The sequence below is a fragment of the Zonotrichia albicollis genome, chromosome 5 (assembly GCF_047830755.1).
Source record: "Zonotrichia albicollis isolate bZonAlb1 chromosome 5, bZonAlb1.hap1, whole genome shotgun sequence".
Taxonomy (NCBI): domain Eukaryota; kingdom Metazoa; phylum Chordata; class Aves; order Passeriformes; family Passerellidae; genus Zonotrichia; species Zonotrichia albicollis.
Window position 1 is genome coordinate 6,081,333 of NC_133823.1, and position 24,928 is coordinate 6,106,260.

General features: G+C 43.8%; 1 protein-coding gene across 1 annotated transcript in view; it reads right to left on the reverse strand.

Annotated features, from left to right (window-relative positions):
* Positions 1 to 11,768, reverse strand: part of DNAAF9 (dynein axonemal assembly factor 9) — an 81,657-nt gene extending 69,889 nt beyond the window's left edge. Inside the window, exons 1-2 of the mRNA XM_074540423.1 lie at positions 11,609 to 11,768; positions 693 to 772 (exon numbers count right to left, since the gene is read on the reverse strand). Coding sequence (XP_074396524.1) covers positions 693 to 772; positions 11,609 to 11,691 — 163 coding nt within the window. The 5' untranslated portion in view covers positions 11,692 to 11,768. The remainder of the gene's footprint in view (positions 1 to 692; positions 773 to 11,608) is intronic.
* Between the last annotated feature and the right edge of the window lie 13,160 nt (positions 11,769 to 24,928).

The window sequence follows — 24,928 nt, forward strand, 5'->3', positions numbered from 1 at the left end:
AAGTGCTTGAGAAATTCCATGACAAAAATGTAAACATTAGAAGGCTTAGAGGCACTTTAGAAGAACAGGGTGACATCTATATATCTATTTATAAATTTTATGCTGTGGTCCAGTAAATGAGCTTTAAGTTCTCTTGCTACATCACTAAAAAATAAAATAAAATTCAAAAAAACCCAGACTGTGGTATCACTTCTTTAGGGCTACATCAGATTTCTTCCCTTTAACTGCAATATATTATTTAAACAATTACTCCTCAGTCCTTTTCTCTAAGGACTCAAGTTTTCAATCATAATTGCATTTTTCCTTTAAGGTCTTGACACTGAGTATATAATATGAAATAAGAATCAATGCAATGGTATTAAAGCAATACAAAATCCCTGATATTTTCCCAGAGCACATTTGCACGTGCACCTTTATTTCCTGCTGCCCTTTTCTCCCAATCCCAAAAGAAATAAAACCCTGAAACCACATGAATTTTTAACATTTAACTCCTGTCTTCCAGCTTTCTTAGGCCACTGTTTAAAATCCTTTGCCCAAAATTACTAAATAAAATGAAGAATTGTTTAGGGAGAAGAGAATGTAACATCAGCTGAGAAAACAGACTGAGCCTTGCAGCAACAAGATTATTTTCTTCTTTCTGAAACTCGTGGTATCTTTATCAACATAATGAGAACAAAAATTGTAACACTAACCTAAAATGCAGAGGATTCCATCAGGCTGAGATTTGCTGCTCTGTGTCAGAATAGTCTGAATATTTCGGAGGCGGCTGCAGCTGAAAAAAAAAAACAAAAAAAAAAGAGAATTTGTCCTCAAGGTCACTGGTGAGAAATGTCAAACTGGGAGGCTGAAGAGCTGACCCAGCTTTGTTTTCTTTGTTACAGAAAGTAAATGGACACACACTTCAATTTGTTGGGGTTTTTTTTTTCCTTGAGAAATGGACCTTAAATCAAACAATTCATGATTATTTTTGCCCACTAAAAGATGAAGTCAACAGCACGGAGAGAAGCCAGGAATTTTAACTATTCCTTCAACCCATGAGCTCTGTTAATCTCCAACCTGGCAAAAATTGTTGCTCAGGTTTGCTCTCACCTGGCCAGCAGAAATTCCCTTTTCTACCAGAGAAGCAAAACTAAAGTAACATCTGAAGGGACTACAGATGCACCAATATCCCAACAGTTTGGGAAAAAATTTGGGAAAAAGTTTTGGCACCTCCAGCACCAGCAGGAGAATCATTAAGGTTGGAAAAGACCTCCAAGATCATCAATTCAAACATGAAAGAGAAATTAAACAATACCAAGTATTGCTAAGATTTTTTAACCATGAAAATGAATAGTTTATGATACAAATTTCAATTCAGTTGTCCAATATTTATCTTTAAACCAGGCAAAAATTCCATCTGCGACAAACAGATAGATTTTTTATAATCAAAGTGAATAGTTCGTTACATAAATTTTAATTCAGTTGCCCAATATGCATCTTCCAGCTACAACAGCCACACAGAGAGCAACACAATTTGTGCTTCCAGGCAACATTCTGGGAGTTTGTTTAAACACAGATAAAAGACAAGAAATTTCACTGTTGATATTACTGAATGGGATTTCTTGTTTATAGATTTGTTTATATGAGCTGTTCAGCTCCAGGAAACAAATGTCTCTCACAGAAACACTCAAACAGAGCTAAATTTATGAGCAGTTCAAACAAACAATAAAGTAAGGTCAAATATTTCTATTTTCAGCATTACTTTAGCCAAGCAAAAAAGCAAATAGGTCTTTTCAGCAATACTACAATTATTATGCTCTACTTTTTCTGAAAGGAAGAATGCACATGAAAGGTTTCCATTATGGCAAATTTAAGTGAAATTCAAACATCAGTGATAAAAGACAGACAAATTTCATTTGGAGATGCTTCCATGGGAAGCACAAAGTCACTGCAGTCTCCAGATGAATTTTATCCCTTTTTAGGTCAAATGTTTCAGTTCTGAATTCCACAATTGTCCTTTTTAGCTGGAATATTTCAGTTTATATTGGATGGATGGATGGATGGATGGATGGATGGATGGATGGATGGATGGATGGATGGATGATGGATGGATGGATGATGGATGGATGATGGATGGATGGATGGATGGATGGATGGATGATGGATGGATGGATGGATGGATGGATGGATGGATGGATGATGGATGGATGGATGGATGGATGATGGATGGATGGATGATGGATGGATGATGGATGGATGGATGGATGGATGGATGGATGGATGGATGGATGGATGGATGATGGATGGATGATGGATGGATGGATGATGGATGGATGGATGATGGATGGATGGATGGATGATGGATGGATGATGGATGATGGATGGATGGATGGATGATGGATGGATGGATGATGGATGGATGGATGGATGGATGGATGGATGGATGATGGATGGATGGATGGATGGATGGATGGATGGATGGATGGATGGATGATGGATGGATGATGGATGGATGGATGATGGATGGATGGATGATGGATGGATGGATGGATGATGGATGGATGATGGATGGATGATGGATGGATGGATGGATGGATGGATGGATGGATAGATGATGCATGGATGATGGATGGATGATGGATGGATGGATGGATGATGGATATTTTGATCCACTCTTAGATAAGGAAACAGAAATTAAAGCCACTGATGACAGCAAAGACTTCATCAGGTACAATCAGATGTTTGTTGACAATCCACACTGAACTTTACGCTGCACATTTAAACAACTGCTGATTATTCCTTCTTTCAAGCCTCACCTAAACCTGAATCTCACAGCTACACAAAATTAAGGTTTTGTATTTTATTCTGGCAAATTTCCATCCCATCATCAAACAGGAGCCCAGAGCAGCTGGCTGACAGATGATTCACTCCAAGCTATCCAGAGCTCATCTTTTTACACTTCCCATATCACGAGATAGAGAGCAGAAAAAAAAAATCCCCAGACTCTTCACTGTGGGCACAAATTGGACTTATTTCATTTGTTGGTATGGAAACAGCAACACAAATTACACAAGCCCACAGTTATTTGAGGAGCAGCTGCAGGATTGCTGGAGCCTCTGTGAAAAAAAAAAAAAAACCAAAAACATGAAAGCAACTTTTTGTATAAAGCTGTCCATAAGTGAAATCCTTCTTGACCTGCCTGCAAAGGAATTGTTCCCACAATTTCTGAGAGGATCTGAAGGACAAATTAAAGGACTGGGAGAAAAAACGTGTCCAAGGACTTCTGCACTGACACAGCAAGCAGCTCCTGAGTGATTTTTAATAAAACATTTTCCATATCAGAGGATGCATGTTCCTGCCCCTGCTCCAAGTGAGGAAAGAAACAGTCAACAGGAAAAATGCTGAGGGCACAAGAAGGAGATTTTCCTTCAGCTCCTCAAAAACAAGATGCAATAATTCTTTTGCTACTCATGTCAACTGTGAAGGCAAATTTAATTCTCCAGACAAAAATAGGTTTTTAAAGGATCTGTAACATTTTTAGAACTTCTTATTCATCATAAACAGAGCAGCAATACACATCTTGATTTTCCCACTATTTTTTCCCTGCCTGTACTGATCACTTATAGAAAAATGGTTAGAACTCAATTTGATTAAGACCAATTATGGAAACTCATGGGGAAAGAGTTCTTCCATTTTTTTAAAAAACATTACCTATGAAACAAGGTTAGCTATTCCTAAGATATTTAAATTTTAATTTCAAAGGCTTCTACACAAGAATGACCCAAAAAAACCCATTTATCATTTAAAAGAAGTAGTGTTATGAGCCTGTGCAAGAAGACCAGAGCACAGAAAAACAAAATAAATGAGGTTTTTGTCTTCTTGAGCTCTGAGAAAGTATTTTCTGACCAGTTCAAGTGCTGGGCCAAAAAAGGGAAGAAGAATTGGGGTTGGGCATTTCCTTCCTTATTTTAACTTTTTAGGTTAGCAATTTTACTCTCCTCGAATTACTTTCATTATTTTTCAAATAAATTATAACCTTGGTGCAGCCTTTAAAAACACTTAAAGATCTCAGATTAAGCTGCTAAAACATTTCTGCCAGGTAAATCTGGATGTCAGTGCTGTGTGTCCTGACATAAAATGTGTAATTTGCACAGAGCAAATTATACATTCACTATTTCACAGTAAGATGTTATGTCCAATAAAGATATTTCATTTTTAATTTTAAACAGACATTTAGCAGAATATTTTTCCGTGCCTTCTTTAAGAAGTGAAAGAATGAGAGAATTCTTTGCAAAAGCTCCTTCACAGAAAAATTTTCAATGTCATTTCAAGTGCGGATAAATCATTATATTCAAAGGCTGACACTAAACACAGAAGACTTGTGTGCCTGAAGAAAGATGCCATTCAGAAATAGGGAAGAGAATAATTAGAATTCTTACAACATGCTTTTAAACAATACAGGGCTAAACTGGGTATAAAGTCAGAGAGGGGAAAAAATAAAGGCATTTTCTTGGATTTCACATTAAACAGTCATCTGCCAAAAACAAAAAGACTGTCCTGGGAACAAAAATCCATGACTTTTCCCATCTCCAAAACAAGCACTCCTTTTCATTTGGCTCCAGCAGCACAAATTCAAAAGGAAACAACCTCCACACCAACCTGTGGGCCTTGGGATGCTCCCCTGAAGTTGTGCCTCTGGATCCACCACCTACATAACCACAGCTAAACCTAAATAACCTGCTGCTAAAAACAAAAATATATAGGTGTGTTTGGAAATATGCTCCTAAGGAAGCTCCAAAATCCTGGATTCCAACGAGATTTGGGCAAGACAAGAGCTGAAAGTTATTTATGCATCTAAGAGGCAACTTCTGGAGCAGGTAAGGTGGGAATTTTTGAACCACTTGAACCATTTTTTTTTTTTTAAGTGGGAATTTTCAGCACCACTTTTGAGCAGAAGCTGGGATTTCTGTGTGGGTTTAAGGCAGGATAAAATCTCCTGGTGCTGCAAAGGGACAGCATCATCCTCCTCACCCCCTTGGTGGCTGCACTAACGATCTGCAAGCCATGTGTCAGGTCAGATCAGCTTATGGATCCAAACAACCTCCAGGCCAGGAATTAAAAAAGAAAATAATGCTTTCAAACAGCAGCAAGCTGACCTGACTGCTGATTGAGGCAGGTCAAAAAGCAAAGCCACGTTTTGGGGTGACAGCTGGCAATAAAGCGTGCTTGGGCCAATTAAGGAACTGTACCTTGAAGTACTTGATATTCCACTAATCTTGGACTAGATCCAGGGGAAAAAAAAAGGGGGAGATAATTGACAATCATTAACTTCTAAGAATTAGTGCTCATCTGTTCACGTCTTCACACTAATTATGCAAAGTAGCTCGCTTTACAACAGGCAGCCTGTCACAGCTCGGTAACAGACACGGCGCTGCGAGGCACAGGCACGTCTGTTGGCAAATAAAGGGAATATTAACAACTGTGCCTTTCTCAATCACAAAGAACAAATCCATTTCCTCAAGAAAGCCACATGGTGCTTGAATTTCCATCTTGTTTCTTCTCCCACAATGCTTTTTCCCCTGGCTGCTGGCTGGATTTAAGCTGAGTGCAAGCTGCCTTTTCTTGACGTGGTAATCCAGAACTGAGGCGGCACCATCAGCATTGATCCCTGCTGGAATCCTGGATGTTGTAAATTTTAAATTTCTGGGCTGAAAGTTAAAATTCACAGACCCACAAGAAAATATTCCATTTGACCTGAGGCCGTGGAGAAGCCTTCAAAAATTGATTGATAGCACTGGGATTATGGGTGTGTAGTTTGATTAGAATTGTGTAATATGTAATGTAATGTAATGTAATGTAATGTAATGTAATGTAATGTAATGTAATAATATAATATAATATAATATAATATAATATAATATAATATAATATGGAAGTGTGTAATATATAATTAACATATAATAGATAATATATGGTATGTATAATATATATATGGTATGTGTATATATATATAATATATAATATATAATATATAATATATAATATATAATATATAATATATAATATATAATATATAATATATAATATATAATATATAATATATAATATATAATATATAATACATAATACATAATATATAACAACAGGGTGGAAAACTTAGAGTTTAAGGTTTTAGAATACAGTAATATATATATAAAACAAGATGGAGGTTTTAGGGCAGTGGCTGCTTGTTCTTCCTCACCTTCTTCTTCATGGCTTTGGGTAGTATTTTGTAATTGAACAGAAAAATCCACATTGCGGGGCATGAGTGATTAGTTATTGGGTTAAAATGAAAATAATTTAGGTGGCATTTCTTAATTGGATAGTTTAGCCTTAAAAACCTTGTAACAAAAGATAGTTAGCCATTTTGTGCCGTGTTGGTAGAATGCTGCAGAACTCGGGAGTTGCAATATAAATAAGAAATAATAAACATCTAAACCTGAACACAAAATAGCATCTCAAGGGCCTTCATACCTGAGCTTGAGAGGGGCAAAAAAAGAAGCTGAGAATCTCCAGATTGGGATTCCTGTTGGATTCTCAATTCCCAGAGGGTTCCCACAGCCTGGCAGGGCTAGATTCCCAATTCCTGGTGGGTTCCCAATTCCCACAGGATTCCCAATTCCTGTTGGATTCCCAATTCCCACTGGATTCCCAATTCCCAGAGGATTCCCAATTCCTGTTGGATTCCCAATTCCCAGTGGGTTCCCACAGCCTGGCAGGGGTGGATTCCCAATTCCCACTGGATTCCCAATTCCCAGTGGATTCCCAATCCCTGTTGGATTCCCAATTCCTGGTGGATTCCCAATCCCTGGTGGATTCCCAATTCCTGGTGGGTTCCCAATTCCCAGTGGATTCCCAATCCCTGTTGGATTCCCAATTCCTGGTGGATTCCCAATCCCTGGTGGATTCCCAATTCCTGGTGGGTTCCCAATTCCCACTGGATTCCCAATCCCTGTTGGATTCCCAATTCCTGGTGGATTCCCAATTCCTGTTGGATTCCCAATTCCCAGAGGGTTCCCACAGCCTGGCAGGCTGCAGCTCTGTTTCACTGTGCCCCTTGTCCTCACCTTGAACAGATCCTACCAAAGTCAATGGTTTTACCATTAACAGCCCAATTTACCATAAATAAATAAATAAAATATAATATTAAATCACAGGGTTTTTTTTTCTCCAAGTCTCACTTCTTGTTAACTCTCTGTTGTGAACATCTGTTTCCATTTTAGCCCCTGAAAAATCAAGTTTATATTTCTTGGGTTTTTTGTTGACCTCATGATTTCTATCAGAAATGTTTGCTTGTATTAAGAATCCAGGATTTTCCTGGATTTCTCACAGTCTGACATTATCCCCACCTCACTGTAGCTGTGAAAACAGACACCAGATTGAGCTAAAGACTCTCAGAATTTCATTGATTTCAAAATAAATCTTTCACTGCTTGGTATTCATAAAAGACAACATTCACTCACCTTAAAAGAGATGTCAATTTTCTACCTATTTTGCAAATTTCTCTACATAGGGAGAGAAATTTGCATTGGGATATTGACTATAGACAGGAGATCAAGTGATTTTTTAGGAACCGTGAGAAAAAAAGGACAAAGATAAATAAATTTTAATTTTGTGTGCATTTTCAGGATCAAATCATGATCTTAAGTGGACTAATCAGGACCAAATTTTGCTCTTTAATGGACAGGAATATTCAATTCTATAATCAAAGCACATAGGAACAAGCCTGAATCTCTCCTTACTAAACATCTGGATCTGCCTGAAGTTGTTCTGCACAATCACAAACTTTTTCAGGATATTTATAAATTCTGGGTTGCCCATCAGTCAGACCCTCAGCTTTAAGAAACAAAACCTTTTTAACACGCTGATTTACAAAAAAAAAAAGTCGGTATTTTCATTTTCTTATGCTGCAGCACATTATGGAGAGCATCAACTATTCCCTTCCAAAAAATATCATCAGCTGAGAAAATGGCAATAATTGAAAAAGTGACCAAGAGCAGCAGCTCCAGGGTGATTATTCTGCCATCATTCACTCTGTGATTAAAGGACAGGGCACTGCCTGGCCCTTTGGGCAGAAATCAAAGCTGATTTTTAGCGCCTCAAGACTAAATTCACCTTCAGGGCTCCTTCCTGGGCCAGAACTTCTGCAGCCATGCGGCCACAAAGCTCCAAATCAGATGCTGAGATGATCAAAAAAGGGAGAATTCCAGCTGAAAGATCCACACCAAAGCTCTGCTCCTCTCCCTGGCAATTTTCTCTTCTTCTTCCTCTCTATTGCCATCAATCAAATGCTTCCACACCCCTCAATTCTCACTGTAGAGTCTCCTAAGCATTCTTATTTCCCTAAGGTGGCAGAAAATCATCCACATTCAAGCAATGGGGGTTGTTTCTCTTTTTTTCCTCCTGTAGCTCAATTTAAATCAGCTCTGTCTTTGCATTGCTAAAATACAGCACATTCCTTAAAAAAAATAATAATTCCAGTGCAACTGTGCTCTTACAAAATCCTGACCCTCAGCATAATTACATAAGAAAAATTCGTTAATCTTGCATCACAGACAAGTCCCCTACAAAAACTGATTGGGAAACCACAACAACTCTTTGGTCCCGTGCTCCCAAATAAAATTCATGGGAAAAGAAAAACAAAAAGCCACAAATTTAACCACGATGTGATTAACAACAGAGCAGGAGAATGGGAAGCACAGTGGAAGAGATAACAGAAAAATGAACCCAAGGACTCATTTTGCATTTCCCCCACATGGTGAGAATTCATCTGTATTATGTTACCAGCATGGATAATGAATAATGAGGATTTGCTTGCTCTGTTTTACATAAAGGTAATTCAGATTGGGTGGGTGCAGAGTGCTCTGAAATACAACAAATCTGCATTGACTTTCTGATGCAGATATTTAAAACAAGCAATTCACAGGATTTTTGTTCAGAAATGCCTGCATTCACAAGGAAAACACTCATTCCCCACCAAACACAGGCACAGGAAAGATGACATCACCTCCCAAAAACACTTCCCCTTTTTTGGGCAGCACTTCTCTCTCACTTAAGGGATTTTTTCTTTCTATTTCCAAACCTATTCTTTACTTGTTACAATGCTGAGGTGCCACATGGCAGACCAAAACTCTCGAGCATGTGGAAGAACTCCAGGAATTATCTCTGGCCCTTTCTCTAGTCTTTATATAGTCTGAAGAATTTTTCCATTCCTGTTTGGGAGCTTGGGGGTGGTGGGGGAGGGGAACAGATTGTTTTGTTTTAAGTTATTTTTATTAACTGCCTGCTCTCTGCTGACTGCCTGGGAAATTTATGGCAAACACTGGCCTCCATCTGGCCTGACAATAAAAAAAAATTTAAAAAAGGACTGCACAAAAATGAATGTTAAGAAGGAAAAAAAAAAAAAATTAACAGATGACATGGCTCCTACAAATGCACCAAATTACAGTTGCTGGCTGCATCTCCCACTGGAGCTCAAAAGCTTGCAGATGTTCAGAGAGTCTGGATGTTCTCATGACAACTCTAAAACAGGGTCTCAGATTACAAAAAAATCACTCAGGAAGAGGAAGGCTTGAGTGGAAACCATTTTCTCTTTCAGCATTTTTTTTTTAACCATCTTGGCATTTCATTACCCATCATGAATTTTTAGATCGTTCACAGCTCTAAAAAAAATACCAAGCTCTTTCTAAATAATTAGTATTAATTTATTCAGTGAAAAAAATTATTTGAAAAGGTCACTGTTCCTTCTGCCTTATTTTCAATTTAGAAGGGGAGAGAGGGAACATAACCAGCCGTGTTCACGTGTTTCAAGCAAGCACAGCAACCTCCATTTCTCTCTCTCTCACAGCAGAATTCCTCATTTCACTGGCAAATCATCCAAAAAGTGAAAATGCTTTTGTTCCCTTCTTGTACTTCAGATAAAAAGCTGTTTGGTGTGGGTGTTTGTTTGTTTTTTCATTGAAAATCTCCAGCAAGCAGAGAGCCAGGCAGCTTGGCCAAGTGTTTGTCTGCGATTCACGTGCAAGGTCTCCCTTCCCTGATTATCTGACTTCCCACTGCCGAATACTTCCATGTATTGTGCCGCAACTATTGAAAGCATCAAGCACTTCAGTTCCTGGGTTGTGCTTTTTGTGGTACCATAAAACAGAATCATGGAATTATTTCGGTTGGAAAAGCTCTGCAAGAGCATCGAGTCCAACTGTTACCCCAGCACTGCCAAAGCCACCATTAAACCTCATCACTAAGCACCGCAAAAATGGTTTTTAACTGCTTTTTAAATGTCTAGCCACTCTACCACTGCCCTGGGCAACTTGTTCTAGTGCTGGACAATCCTCCCAGCAGAGAAATATTTCTTAATATCCAACCTAAACCTCTCCTGGCACACCTTGAGGCCGTTTCCTCGATTCAAACCATTCGGATAATGGGCTGCAGCATCATACACATGGGTGCACCTTAAATCTCCAAAAGGAAACAGAGCTCTGGCAATCCAAGGATACCTGAGCTGACACCCGAGCTCCCACAGAGCCAATGCCACCATCTCACATGTCCCCACACCCCGGCTCCTGTCAAGCCCTACCCAACATATTTTCAGAGCTCAGGAAATTTTATTACCTTTGTATCCACAAACCCCCATACAAACACAACCTCTTCTTTCTCTCTCTCCATAATCCCTCAGCCCCTCCCAAACCTCAGCTAACCCTACACTAAAATTCACCTTTCCTGCCTTTCGCAAGCCTTTTTTTTTTTCTTTTATCATCAAAATAGCGCACGCTGACCCCTCCTAAACCAGTCTCAGGTTTATCCCCTACAGAAGCACAACCCCAAAGCCCCTCTGTGCACATCAGCCCTGCTGGTGATGTCCTGCTGCTCCTCACCCACACATCCTCCTCCTCCAGCAGGATTCTGCCGGTGACAATCCCTCCATCCACAAGGTCACATCAGGCCCCTGTCTGCCGTCCTGTACCTCCCTCCCGGCAGCCACCTGCCAAATCTACCTGTCCCCATCATGGCCAGTCTTTTCTTTCTCGTTCCCAGCCCTTCACACGCTGCTTCAGCCCCCAAAATCCCTTTAATGATCCCAAATCCGCCCGCAACACCCGCAGTGCTCAGAGCCGGAAAGCCTCTCCTGAACGCCCCATCCCTTCTGTCCCACCCCCATCCTTCCCACAACACCTTCCATAGGTGTTAAACCCTATCGTACCCCAAATCAGCCCCGTTAACTCAGCGAACACCCCAAATTCTACCAGCTCAAACCCCTCAAGACCTCATCTTAAGGTTTAAAACCTCTCCGTATCCCCTCTATTCCAGCGCCTCCAAAGCGCTGCGCTCCCCATCCCTCGCACCCCAACGCCCCCAAATCGGCGTTTAACGCTATTTCCTCCACGAGCAGAGCCACGGATGTGAAAATCTCAGTTGCTCTTACACCAAATTACTTCTAAATTCACCAAAATCCTCCAGATCGCCCCTTCGGCGCCCCTCCAACACATCCCCCCACCCCGCACACCCCCTCCCCACCCCACAGCCCCTTTAGCGCAGCCCTGCCGCTGGCTGTCACCCCTCTCCTCGCCTTCCCCGTTGTCCCCTCCGGTACCTGACGAAGGGCCCCGGGGCTCGGGGCCGGGGCCGGTGTCGCGGGGGCGGCGGGAGGAGAGCGGAGCGGCCGCACAGCGCCATGGCGACCGCGATGCGCCCGAGCGACGGGGCGGCTCCGCCACTGCGGCCCTGGGCCCCGCCCCGCGCAGCCCGCTCCACTCGGCACGGGGGAGGAAAGGATATGGCACACCCGCACTGCTCCTTCTGCTCCCAGCTTTTCTGTCCGTCCAGAATTTATCCTGAGTTTTTATCTCCTCTCACAGGAAGTGCTGTTGGGAATTCTCGGATACTGGCTCTAGCTGGGAGTACACATAACGGGGTGAGGTTGATCACCCCTTCGGCAGGAATGGGCTCGTCCAAGTCCAGCCCCCTGCTCACACACCCCTCACGCCCCCCCTCCGCTCGCTCTTGGGCGCGTCCAGCCCCCACCGCTGCTGATGTCCCCCCTCCGCGATGGGGCGTGGGCTCGTCCGATGGCAGGGAGGGGGGACAATGGAACCCTGAGACCCCCTCAGACCCCCTGGGACCCGGGGAGGGGACAAGAGACCCTTGAGACACCGGGGAGAGGGACAAGGGACCCCTGAGACCCCGGGGAGGGTCACAAGGGACCCCTGAGACCCCGGGAGGAGGGGGTCAATGGGCCCCTGACACCCCCTCAGATCCCGGGGAGGGCGGTCAAGGGACCCCTGAGACCCCGAGCAATGGGGACAAGGGACCCCTGAGACCCCGGGGAGGGGGACAAGGGACCCCTGAGACCCCCTGTAACCCTTGGGAAGGGGTGACACAGAGCCCCCTGAGAATATGAGACACAAAAGCCTCCAGGGAGGAGTGACAACAAGCCCTGAGGAGCAGGGGGACATGGAGACCCCGACATCCTGCAGAGCTCCGAGGGGTGGTGTGTCCTGGAGTTCTTCGGAGTGATGTACCCTGGTGTCCCCAAAGTATTGTCCCCAAAAACACCCTAGAGCACACAGACATGCCCTGGGTCCCTGTGTCCCCCCAGCATTGCACCCACCATGGGACCCCTCCCCAGCTGTCATTCCCTAAAAAACCACCACAGCCCCATCTGGGCACCCCTCTGGGGTGTCACCAACGCCCCACATGGTCCTTTTTATGTTATCCCCAAAAAATATCCCCCATTTCCAATCAGCACCCCTCTGTGTGCTAATACCAGCACAACCACCCTTGCAGACATCCTTTATTCTCTTTACACCAGAAATGAAAGGAGTTTTGCCTGCTCTGCCCAGAGATCCCAGCCTTGCTGGCCCCTGACACCCTTTCCCCAGTCTTCTCCTGGGGAAGATTTTTACTGATTATTTTACTGATGTGTCACCATTGCCAAACAACTGAGGCAGCACCCCAGGGAGCAGGAGCAGGGATTTTGGGTCCTGCACAGAAAACCTGCAAGGATCTACAAAGAACTGAGGTTGTCACTACTTAGGGAAGGATCTGGAGCCAGGCTTTGAGGGGGCACGTGGCTAAAATCTATTGATCACACATCCTTCAGCATATCCTGCTCCTCCTGCATGCTCCTGCCTCCCCCTGGGGGAAGGAGTAGAGGTTGAGTAAGCATCAAGGAAAGCTGAATTTGCTGTGGAGGCTCTCAGTCCCCCCCAGAACGTTAATCCCCATCCCCCAGTGCTAATCTCTGACGAGTTCCCTGCACCATTAATCTCCCCAGCTCCTCATCCCTGGTGGAGGGTGGGATAACACCTCTTGTCTGCATCTTATTTTAATTACACCAGCAGCAGTGTAAAGCCCCAAATCTGCAGCTTTGGGGTGTGATGGAGACATGGGGCTGCCTGGAGCAAGCTCCTTTTCCCATCCCAAAGGATCTCAGTTCAGTGGGGAACACTCAGGGGCTCTCACTCCCACCTCACTTTTAACCTGGTGCAGAGAACGTGTTCCAAAGTGCTCTTTCCTTTTTTTCCCCAAAAACCAAATCGGACTTTGCTCAGTGCCACAGAGCAAAGACAAGATAAATAAATATTCTGGGCCGTGGCCCAGCTGCCCTGCAGCCACTGGGAAGCATTTTAGCTGCCCTTGATAAAATTCTGATGGTGCCATGTACAGGCAAGTCCCCGTGGCACAGGTTGTGCTGACAAGGAGCTGGCACCATCCCAATCCCAAATTCTTCCTGTTTTTGCAGCCCCTGGACACACTTTGAGCTTGCTAAGGCAGCATCACCAACAGGAGCTGAAGGCCTGGAAGGAAAAGTGGATAGAATTGCTAAAAACCCTTGGCTTCCCTCTAGAAGGATCCTGAAATGCATCTCTCCTGCTCCTCTTGTCCTTTGCTGAGTGGGACAGTGTCCTGCAGAGCTCCTGCTGCCTGTCCCATGCCAGTCCATGAACCACCAGCGTCCAGGAGCCTTTCCCAAGCCCCCTCTACATCCAACACCTACATAAGGAAGGAGACATGTCCTGGCAGCACATCCTTCCCCTGAAACATCTGGGTGCTGTGTTGGCTCCTTCCATCTCCTCTCTTCCATCTCCTCTCCATCTCCATGAGCCTGCCCAGGCACTCCAAACCCCAGGAACACATCAAGGCTATGGTGGGAGAGGAGAGGGAACAGGGATATTCCCAGGACTGGATTTAGGGATATTTTTCCCCAAAAACTCTTTCAGCCAACAAGAGGAGATATTTCACACCGCTGCTGTGGCCTGCAGCCTCATATTTCCCTTGGGGTGACAAATCAGGCCAACAACCTGGAAAACACCCAACAGAGAGGTCAGGCTTCCTGGTGAAGGAGGGAGGTGAGGTGGAAGGGGAAAGAAGGTGACATCAGCTATTGTTCCTGCTCTCCAGCTTCCTGAGCTTCCCTATCCCACTATTGTTGCATGTTTTGAGGGCTGCAAAAGATGAGTGAAACCCACAACAGTTCCCAAAGAGAGGAAGAGGGGAGGCAGAGTGGTTTGGAAAGAGGGGGAAAGATGCTGATGATGTTCCTTGGTGGGTCCTGCTGACCCAGATCTTGTCCAAAAGCAAACAGCAGATCTGGGTTGAGCTGGTAGGGCTGATCCTCACTGTGTTTTCAGCTTGGGTACCTCAGGGTTGGCCTCTCCCCACAGAGACAGCTGCCTGCACACCCTCTTCCCTGGATATCTGTTTATTTTTAGCAAATCCCTGCTGGACAAAACAATTCTGTACGCACAGAGAGGCCAAAATTAGCTGTTCACCCTGAGATGTGCACCTGGAGAGGTTCTTTATTCCCCCATCCATGAGGAATGCCTAAACTTCCCACCCTGGGCTGATGGTTGCTCAGTGAGGCTGGAGGATGAATTTTATACAAAAATTGATTGGTACATCCCATCCCACTGGGACCTGCGCAACCCTTCCCCATGGAAAACGTTGGCTGCTGGGAATGTGGGCTGTAGGATGGCTTTGACATTCTGGTGCACACTAAGGAACCATCCATGAGCCATCCTGCAGGACTTCCCAGGATGGTGGAACCCCAGGAAGATGTGTCTCCATCCCTGATGGGCAAAGGCAACCCCAGAAATAACCCCTGAGTCAGCAGCTCCAAACAAATCCAAACAGAAAAGCTTTATGACTCACAAATCCCACTTTCAGCCAAGGATCCATCCTTTAGGGCTTTCAATTTGCTTTTTCCTTATCCCTCCATAGCATCAAGGATCTATTTTCCTAATGCAACAACACTTTTAAGGAAATAATTCTGATTTCTTGGAGAGAAAACATGAATTGTACTGTGCTTGCATGGTAAACAAACAAGGTCCTCCCTTGCTGTGCTTCCCAACAACTGTTTTTCTTCCTTTTTGCTCAGATTTATGGGATCCTGTTGTACTTATGGGATCCCATGAATGTTTCAGAGGAGTCCACCCTCCAGGCAATGGATGTTCACTCAGAGAATGGACTTGCTGCCTACAGAGCTCTTAATGAAAAATTTATGAATAGCTTGAGAAAGGAATAAAATGAGACTGTTTGAAAAGTTTCTCACTTTTACCTGGGCAGGGAAAATTAAGTAATAAATGATGATGGCTATAAAAAGCCTCCTACTTCATCTATCCAAGTTCTTCAGGCTAGAAAAATCTTCATTCTTCTCTAGTGTTATTTTAGGAGGAGAGATATTAAAATTTCCTCTGGCCTGAAATTACTGTTTTATTCTCACCACAAAAAAAAAGCAGCCCCCAGGTCAAAGAAAACAAAAGGGTTAGTTATTCCAACAAGCTGAGATCTGCTTGTTTATACCACCCTGAATCTGGCACCACACACCCATCAAACACAGGGTGGAGATGCAGGAGGTGATGGAGACACAACACACCAAGATCCTGCAAGCGCAGGAAACGTCTCAAAAAATAGCAGTGCTGACCCTGAGTTACCCAGACTTGTTTTGTTATAGCCACTGCTCTTTGTAAATGAAGAGTTTGGCTGAGAAACAGAGGTGGCTGAGGTTGACCAGGAAATGGGAAGGATTTTTTGGACGTTCTGTTTGCAAACTGGCTCCATGCAAAGAGGGAATTTGGTGCTGGTGGAGGTCACTGCTGAAGTTCTTTTTGGCTTTTCCAACAGTGGATGGAGCAAAGAGATGTTTGCTGGCTGATGGGAGAACAAACCACTGCCCCAAGAATAATTTTATGTCATGGCTTCTTCATGTTTTGGGACATCTCCAGGTGCTGTGAGATCCTGGAATAATTTGGGTTGGAAGGGACTTGAAGACCATCTTCTTTGGCCATATTAGATTTACCAGCATGAAATTTGGTCTGCAAAAAATCAGGAAATTGCTGTCTGGAAGGGTGTGCCGGTGTCTCTTCCCTGACGCCCTGGATGCTCTGGAAAGGTTCTTCAAAAGAAGGAACAGTCTGGATATGGTTTAGATCAGAGGGAAATTCAAGTTGGAAGGGACCTCAGGACATTTCTAGTCCAACCTTCTTCTCAAAGCAGCGTCACCCTAGTTTTCTAGGATTTTCTAAGCCTTCTGATGTTGACATTCTTGTAGTGAACTTTCTCACACACTTTCTGTAAATAACTCATTGTTTTGCATTCCTTTATGGAAGAGGAGAAAGTTGACAGACTGTTGGTTTAACCAGTGTCATTGGAGAGGTGGCAGTGTCACCCTCCAATCCACTGTCACTTTTGGAAAACTATAAATGTTGCAGTCAGAAAACAAACTTCCCTTTTTTCTTCACCTTGAAAACAGCTCTGTGAGCTTGTGTTCTTTTGTGTCCTATAGTGACAAAGCAGGATCATCCATGAGGTCACACCACGTTGCTCTGGGCTGTCTTCAGTTTGGTCCTGAAACCATCCAAGGATGGAGACGCTGAAACCTCCCTGGTACCTCAAACCTCAAAGATCTCCCTGGGACCTGTTCCTCTCCCACTGCTTGTCCAAAACCTCCCCCTAGACACCCTCAGCATTCCAGGTGTGTGGCCACCACCTCCTGGAGCCCTACACTCATCTTTTTTCCCACTTTTTGAGCCCCAGATGAGCAGAGAAAGCCAGGCCCCAGAGCATTTGCTGTGTGGCCTCCCCTGAACCTCGTTATCTCCAGGAACAACTTCCCACCTGTCCCATCCCGCTTCCTCCAGAGCTCAAATCCCTCCCTGCATTGTGCTTCACCCTTCCAGGAGCCTCCTCTCAACACTGCCTGAGGATACACTGCTTAAAACCTGATTTGAGCCAGCAGCACCAGATTTTGGAGCTCCCCAGCTTGCTGTCAAGTCTCTGCCTGGATGGAGACTCTGAAATCTCCTTGGGACACTCCCTGGTACCCCAAACCTCAAAGATCTCCCTGGGACCTGTTCCTCTCCCACTGCTTGTCCAAAACCTCCCCCTAGACACCCTCAGCATTCCAGGTGTGTGGCCACCACCTCCTGGAGCCCTACACTCATCTTTTTTCCCACTTTTTGAGCCCCAGATGAGCAGAGGAAGCCAGGCCCCAGAGCATTTGCTGTGTGGCCTCCCCTGCACCTCGTTATCTCCAGGAACAACTTCCCACCTGTCCCATCCCGCTTCCTCCAGAGCTCAAATCCCTCCCTGCATTGTGCTTCACCCTTCCAGGAGCCTCCTCTCAACACTGCCTGAGGATACACTGCTTAAAACCTGATTTGAGCCAGCAGCACCAGATTTTGCAGCTCCCTCTCAAGTCTCTGCCTGTTGGGCTGGGGAGAGGCTGCAACTTCAGGTAGTGCAGTATCTTCAAAGGCTGGATGTGCAAGGGAAGAGCATCTTCAAACTTCTCCTTGTTGGGCAGAGATCCTCAGCTGGTGGTCCTGGAGAGCTCTGGGCTCCTCCTAAGGCATCCACAGATGATTAAGAAAGTGAATTGGCCAAGATGCTTCTGTTTGCTATAACTCCCTTGCATCATAATGTGAAATTGATACGGTTTCTATGAAGATATGGATCATAGAATTCCAGAATGGTTTGGGTTGGAAGAGGCCTTAAAGATGATCTTTGATCCACCTCCCTGCTATGAGCAGAGCCAGGCTGCCAGTGCCAGGGCCTCACCACCCTCACAGCAAAGAATTTCTTCCCAATCTTCCATCTAAATGTCTCCTCTGCCATTCCCCTTGTCCTGGCACTCCAGGCCCTTGTCATGAAGGAGCCATGAAAATTTCTCCATAAAAATTTCTCCTGGTTTTCCTCTTCCAAACAGAATCTCTTTCCCTCTAAGAGGATTTCCCTTCATCTTTCACCCACCATTTTTCCCAGAAATCAGCCAGGATTTCTCCTTAGCAGGAATTTTGATTTCCTGGACTCCCCATTTTCAGCTTGCAATGGTTTCTGTCTCAGAAATATGAGCTGAGAATGCCAGGCATGTCAGGAAGGGAAAATCCATCTAAGCTTTTCATCTCCTTTTGTCAGCATTTCATCTAAGCAGGATTTTCATGCTGCTGATTCATCTCCAAGAGCTTCCCACCCACCTCCATGTTCATTCCAGTGCTTCTCACATCCTTTGCAAGGGGAGGGAACCACTGGTGCTGCAGTGGGATCAGAGACCTAAATCCTCTGAATCCCTCCTTTTTCTCCAAAGAACATTTATGTCCTCAGGCTCCATCACTGAATTCCACCCTGCAGAGTCACCACTGCCTCTCAATCCCTTTTTGAGCCTCTTTCAGGGCAAAATGCAGCTCCTGAGCAGGTTCCCTGCAGCATTTCCTGGATATCCGATGGAGCAGTACCTTGCTGACCACTTCACTGTGCACTCTGTTTGTTGGCTCCAGGGGAAGGAAACAACAATGAGATCACTTGGAAAGATGTTGTTTTTTTTTCCTTCAGATTTTTGGCTTGCCCAGTGGAAATTCAGGAGTGTGGTCAACAAACAGTGAGCAGAGATTCCCTTCACCCTCTGTGGAAATTGAAATTAAACTCATTTTCACTCATCCATGAAAACAAAGTTGATGGTAATTACAACCAGCAGCACTCCATCCTCTTCCTCCATCCTGCCCTGCTCCAGAGGGAGGAAGGCTGAGCTCACAGCTTGGTGGAGGGGCTGTGGGAACCAGCAGGGACAAAACTGGGACAAAGCCAGCAGCCAGAGCACCGTGCCGGGCTCAGCTCCCAGGTTTTGTTCAGTGATGGATGGGGACGAACGCATTGTGTCCCCTGGAGCCATTTAATCATGGATTTGATGCTCAGCATGGATCCTGGAGCTCTACCAGAGGCAGACTGGGATGTTCTCAGCAAGGCCTCTCTGTGTGGCAGCATTCCGCGCTCGCGAGCCGCCGCGTCCCTCCGCTACCAAGACAAATTAGAGGAACACGGCTCATTTTATGGCTTGCTCCGAGCAGGTCAGCCTCGAGGCCACCACAAAAAGACCCTCTGCAAGTTAAATATGCAGTTACAGAGATTTGGGAGGGAATGAACACAGGAAAACATTGGATTCAGCAGCGCTCCATGCTCACAAGATGCCACATGCCTCTGCTACCAAGACAAATTAGAGGAACACGGCTCATTTTATAGCTTGCTCCTAGCAGGTCAGCCTGGAGGCCACCACAAAAAGACCCTCTGCAAGTTAAATATGCAGTTACAGAGATTTGGGAGTAAATGCACATGGAAAAAAACGTTGGATTTGGAGCATTCCGCGCTCGCGAGCCGCCGCGTCCCTCCGCTACCAAGACGAATTAGAGGAGCATGGCACATTTTATGGCTTGCTCTGGGCAGGTCAGCCTGGAGGCCACCACAAAAGGACCCTCTGCAAATCAAATATGCAGTTACAGAGATTTGGGAGGGAATGAACACGGGAAAACATTGGATTCAGCAGCGCTCCGTGCTCGCGAGATGCCACATTCCTCTGCTATCAAGACAAATTAGAGGAACATGGCTCATTTTATGGCTTGCTCCTAGCAGGTCAGCCTGGAGGCCACCACAAAAGGACCCTCTGCAAATCAGATATGCAGTTACAGAGATTTGGGAGGGAATGAACACAGAAAAATGTTGAATTTGGTCAATTCTCCGCCTCTCAGCACGCGGCGCTTTCGCAGCTACCGGCAAGGAAAACAGAGCAGCTCATTTAATGAAGCCTTGGGAAGGAAAGATCCCCAAGTGGAGAACTTCCCCCTTCCCAATTATTCTTGTGAAACACACAGCTTTTGTTTCAAAGCTGTCACACAAAGCACACAGGCACAACGAGCTGTAAATCTGGGGTTGGTAATAAAATTGTCTCTCCCTGTCTAGGACAGCTGGAAAGGGAAATGTTCCAACCTGTTGCTTAACATGCTGAGGAAATCACTACTGAAAAAGAGAGGATCCAAGAGAAATCCATTCCAGCATTGGCCAGCAGCCTTTGCTGTTTCATGAGCTAAAAAATCTTCAGAGAACTTAAGGGAGATGTAGAAGTAAGACTGTGTAGGGAGATGTAGAACTTAACTTAATCCTCAGGGTCTCACTGAGAGGTCTCATCCTCAGAGAACTTAAGGAGATGTAGAAGTAGGAGCTGCCTGGGAAGCCACAGCAGGGGCATGGACAACTCACTGCAGAGGCTCCTGTGAGCTCTGTTTTGGCTCCACATCTTAGGAAGTGAGAGCCCAAAATCTGCTTTTTGTCTGCTCTCTTCTGAGTGCTGAGTGTTGGAGGGGTCAGGCTTTGCTGGAACTACTTCTCCATGACTCAAAAAACTTCAAATCTTGCATCATCCCAGCCCCTTTTGGTGGCTCCCATCAGTTTTGTCCCCAGATTTCTGTAGGGAGAGTCACTGGTCTGTGCTGTGGGACAAGCAGGAAGCACTTGGGCAGGGATGAATCAAATCATAGAATCACTGAGGTTGAAAAAGACCTCTAAAATCACCGAGTTCAAGAATTAACTCAGCACCATGTTCACCACTAAACCATGTCCTCAAATGACACATCCCTTTGTTCTTTGAATCCCCTCAAGAATGTGATTCCACCCCTGGTCAGCCTGTGCCAGGGCTGGACAACCCTTTCCATGAAGAAATTTTCTCTAATATCCAATCTAACCCACCCTGGAGCAACCTGAGGTTTTTTCCTCTTATCCTCTCCCTTGTTACACAGAATATTTCAGATTATTTCATCTTTGCCAACCTCACCATGTTGTGGCACACCCTATGGACCAAATTCAAAGATCTTGGGCTCTTCACAAGAAAAAAAAACTGATTTGATAAAGAGAGCATCCCTGATTTCTCATCCCTCGAGCATAGGCAGGAATTGTGGCACTCTAACCCTCAGCACGAAAGCCTTTGTGGGCGCTTTATCTGTGGAGAGCCTGGTTCAGACATGGCTTAAAGAAAGAGGCCATGAAGGTACTCAGCTGAGGGAAAGATAGAAGCCTGCTGTAAAGCAGCCTTTCCCAGGCTTGATTCTGTAAATAATTAAGGTTCTCAGCCACCTTTTATATAAACAACAAGATTCTCAGACCGTTTCCTCAAAAACAAGCGATATTCTGTCCTTGGCTGCTCTAGGAACAGATGGCCATTCTGAGAACAGATATAAAGGTTTTGAGAACTTTTCATATCATGGTGAGAACACTGATCTTGGTTTCAATAAACTAACTTCAGGTACTGTAAACAAAAGGAGGAGCTGAAGTTTTCTCTACAGCCTATCGGGAGCTCAGGTTTTGCAATATGCATGAAGTGAATTAACACTGTTATAAAAAGTGCCTGGTTGATCAATAAATCGGAGTCAGATGCTGAACCAACGAAGGTGGGTCGCTCCCTTCACTTCAACATTTATCCTGGCACTAAACCAACACCAGCCTCTACAAGAAGGTGATTTACAGCTCTCTATCTCCCCCAGGGCTGTCCCAGACGGCTCCACAGCGATTCCAGCAGGAATGGCTCTCCCAGCGGGTGTTTGCAAAGTGCTGAGGCTCGGCAGAGCGATGTCTCAGCGGGGAATCCCATTGCCCTTAATTTATCGATTACCATTAGCTGTGATAATACTAATGACAGCAGCTGAGATTAAAATATTCTCTGCACAAGCACAGAGAGATTCCCAGAGCTCTGCCAGCTGGGAAAAGGCTGAGAAGTTGTTGGAACCCTGGATGCTGAGAATTTCAGACTTTCTATGCTGACAAACTCCTTATCCCCAGGAGAACACTGAATTTGAGCTGAGGTCTTGGAGAAGGCTTCCAAAATTAAATAATAGAATTGGGATTGTGGGTGTGAAGTTTGAATAGAAATGTGTAACATCATAGGGTGCAAAACTCAGAGTTTAAGGTTTTAGAATATAGCTATATATATAAGACAAGACGGAGGGTTTAGAGCAGAGGCTGGTCCTTCTTCACTTTCTTCTCCATGGGTTTGGGTTGTTTGGCGTAATTGGATAAAAATGCCCACATTTTGGGCCATGGGTTGTTGGTTATTGGGTTAAAACTAAAAATATTTAAGTGTTATTTCTTAATTGGACAGTTTATCCTTAAAAGGCCTTGTAGAGAGAGAGATGGGGCTCCATTTTCAGTTTATTAGAGTGAAGTGCTGCAGAACTCAGGGTCTGTAGGAATGTAACACAGATCTGAGTCCAAACAAGAAGTACCATCTCACACATTTAATCCCAACCCTGGCAAAAAGAAGTTAAGACTCGACAGGAAGTGATGACTTTTTGCATTTCACCCCAAGGACAGCATCCACCTCCTGAAATCCCCCAGAGCCTCAGGCTTGTGGCTGTCACCTGATGCCACTCACTGTGACTGTGATGAGCAGTGTGGGATGGAGGCAGCCAATTTTCCTGTTCCCTGATGTGAAAAATGCATATTTTATGATTGGCTTTTTGCAATTATTAAAATGAATATTATACGTGTTATGTTCGAAAGTTATGCTGTATTCATTTTCTTAAGTAGCGTGTTAAATATACTTTTAGGTTATAACAAAATGTTAAAATAGAAACTATGCTATGTAAGATGTTTTTTTTAAAGAAAGGACTTGCACTGAGATAGCAGGCACAGGACACCTGAATCTTTCAGAGAAAGAGAATTTATTGCTCCATTATCAGGAGAAATGAACTTCTTCCTGCCTCACTCAGCCATGAAGAGCCGTCAGGATTAAGAGGAAGAAGTAAACACTGACCAGACAGAATCCCTTGTTTGAATGGAATTTATGCATCATGTATGAGATGTATGAATATGCAACAGGCTGTTGTTTTTAAGGGTTAATCCTCTGTTCATGTGGGTCCTTTTTTGGGGCTTATTTTGCCCAGAAAGAGCTACCCAGACTGTCCATAACTCTTTGTTTTTATTGTCTCATATTGTCCTACATCCTAATTGTCCAAATAATTATTACTCTAATTATATTGCTATTTTTATAACCATTTTGTTATTATTCAGCTTTATAAAATTTTAAAAACAAGCAGTCGGCGTTTTTCACTCCTGAGTAACTCAGCGCTGAGCCAGCTGGGCAATCCCTTCCCGAGGGCTTTTCCCACCCTGAGGTTCTCCCTCTCCAGCTTTCCCCGGGGAGGGGGCAGTGCCAGCCCTGTCCTGGCGCCCCGTGTGACACCGGCTGGCAGCAGCTGGGTTATTTGCAGGAGCACAATGCACAAAGTGCTGCTCACAGAGGGGTGCAGGGCTCACAAGCCGAACTGCAATCGAGGCTTTCATCCCAGTCAAAGCTCTGCGTGCCTCCGAGTACCAGGAGGAGAGGGGGGAAAAAACCCTCTGTAAATAAATCACAGGCTTTTCTTCTGAACCTCCTTCAGTGGAAGCTATTAGAATTTTTAATTATATTATAATTTTTATTTCTATGTAATATATATATATATATTCTTAATATGTCTTATAATATTAATGATAATTTTCTTTTAATTATAATTATGGATCTTTAATCTATTATATATATAAAATTCTTCTCATAGAGAAGAATTTCTCCCTACTATCAATCTAACCCTGCCCTTCCCCAGTGGGAAGCCATTCCCTGTGTTCTGTCCCTCCATCCCTTGTCCCCAATCCCTCTCCAGCTCTCCTGGAGCCCCTTCAGGGACTCTGAGGTTTCCCTGGAATTTTCCCTTCTCCAGGTGAGCACCCCCAGCTCTCCCAGCCTGGATCCAGAGCAGAGGGGCTCCAACTCTGGAGCAGCTCTGTGGCCTCCTCTGGACTGGCTCCAGAAATTATAATTTTAAATTATATGACATTTTTATTTCTATATAATATTTATTTATTCATATATCTATATCTATATCTATATCTATATCTATATCTATATCTATATCTATATCTATATCTATAATTAATATATCTTATAATTTTAGTTATAATTTTATTTTTCATTATAATAGATATTTAAGATATTTTCTATATTATATATAATGTATATTATATATACATTATATAAAATATAGAAAATTATGTTATAGATCATATTTATTGTAATTATATTATATATTGTATATTTATATATTTTATATATATACTTAAATATATATACTTAAATATATATAAATATATAAATATATATACTAATATATGTTTATATATTTTATATACTGTATATTTATATATTTATATATTTATATATTTTATAATTATATTTTATTTTTATTTTCTGTGTTTATATTATATATTTTATATATTTATATTTTATTTCTATTTATTTCTATTTAGTTTTTATTTTTAATATATAATTATATTATATATTACTGAGGCTAACATAATTTTTTTTTTAATGTCCTTCCTGTAGATATTTAAAATAAAACCACAAAATTAATGTGCCGGTTTCTTTTTGCCCACCATCCAATGCTCCAGCCCTGGAGCAGCTCCGTGGCCTCCTCTGGACTGGTTCCAGCAGCTCCAGGTCCTCCTGATGCTGGACCTGGGGCTGGGGCAGCTCTGCAGGTGGGGTCTCACCTGAGCAGGGCACAGGGACAGAATCCCCCCCTTCCCCTGCTGCCCACACTGAGGAATCAGCTCAGCACAG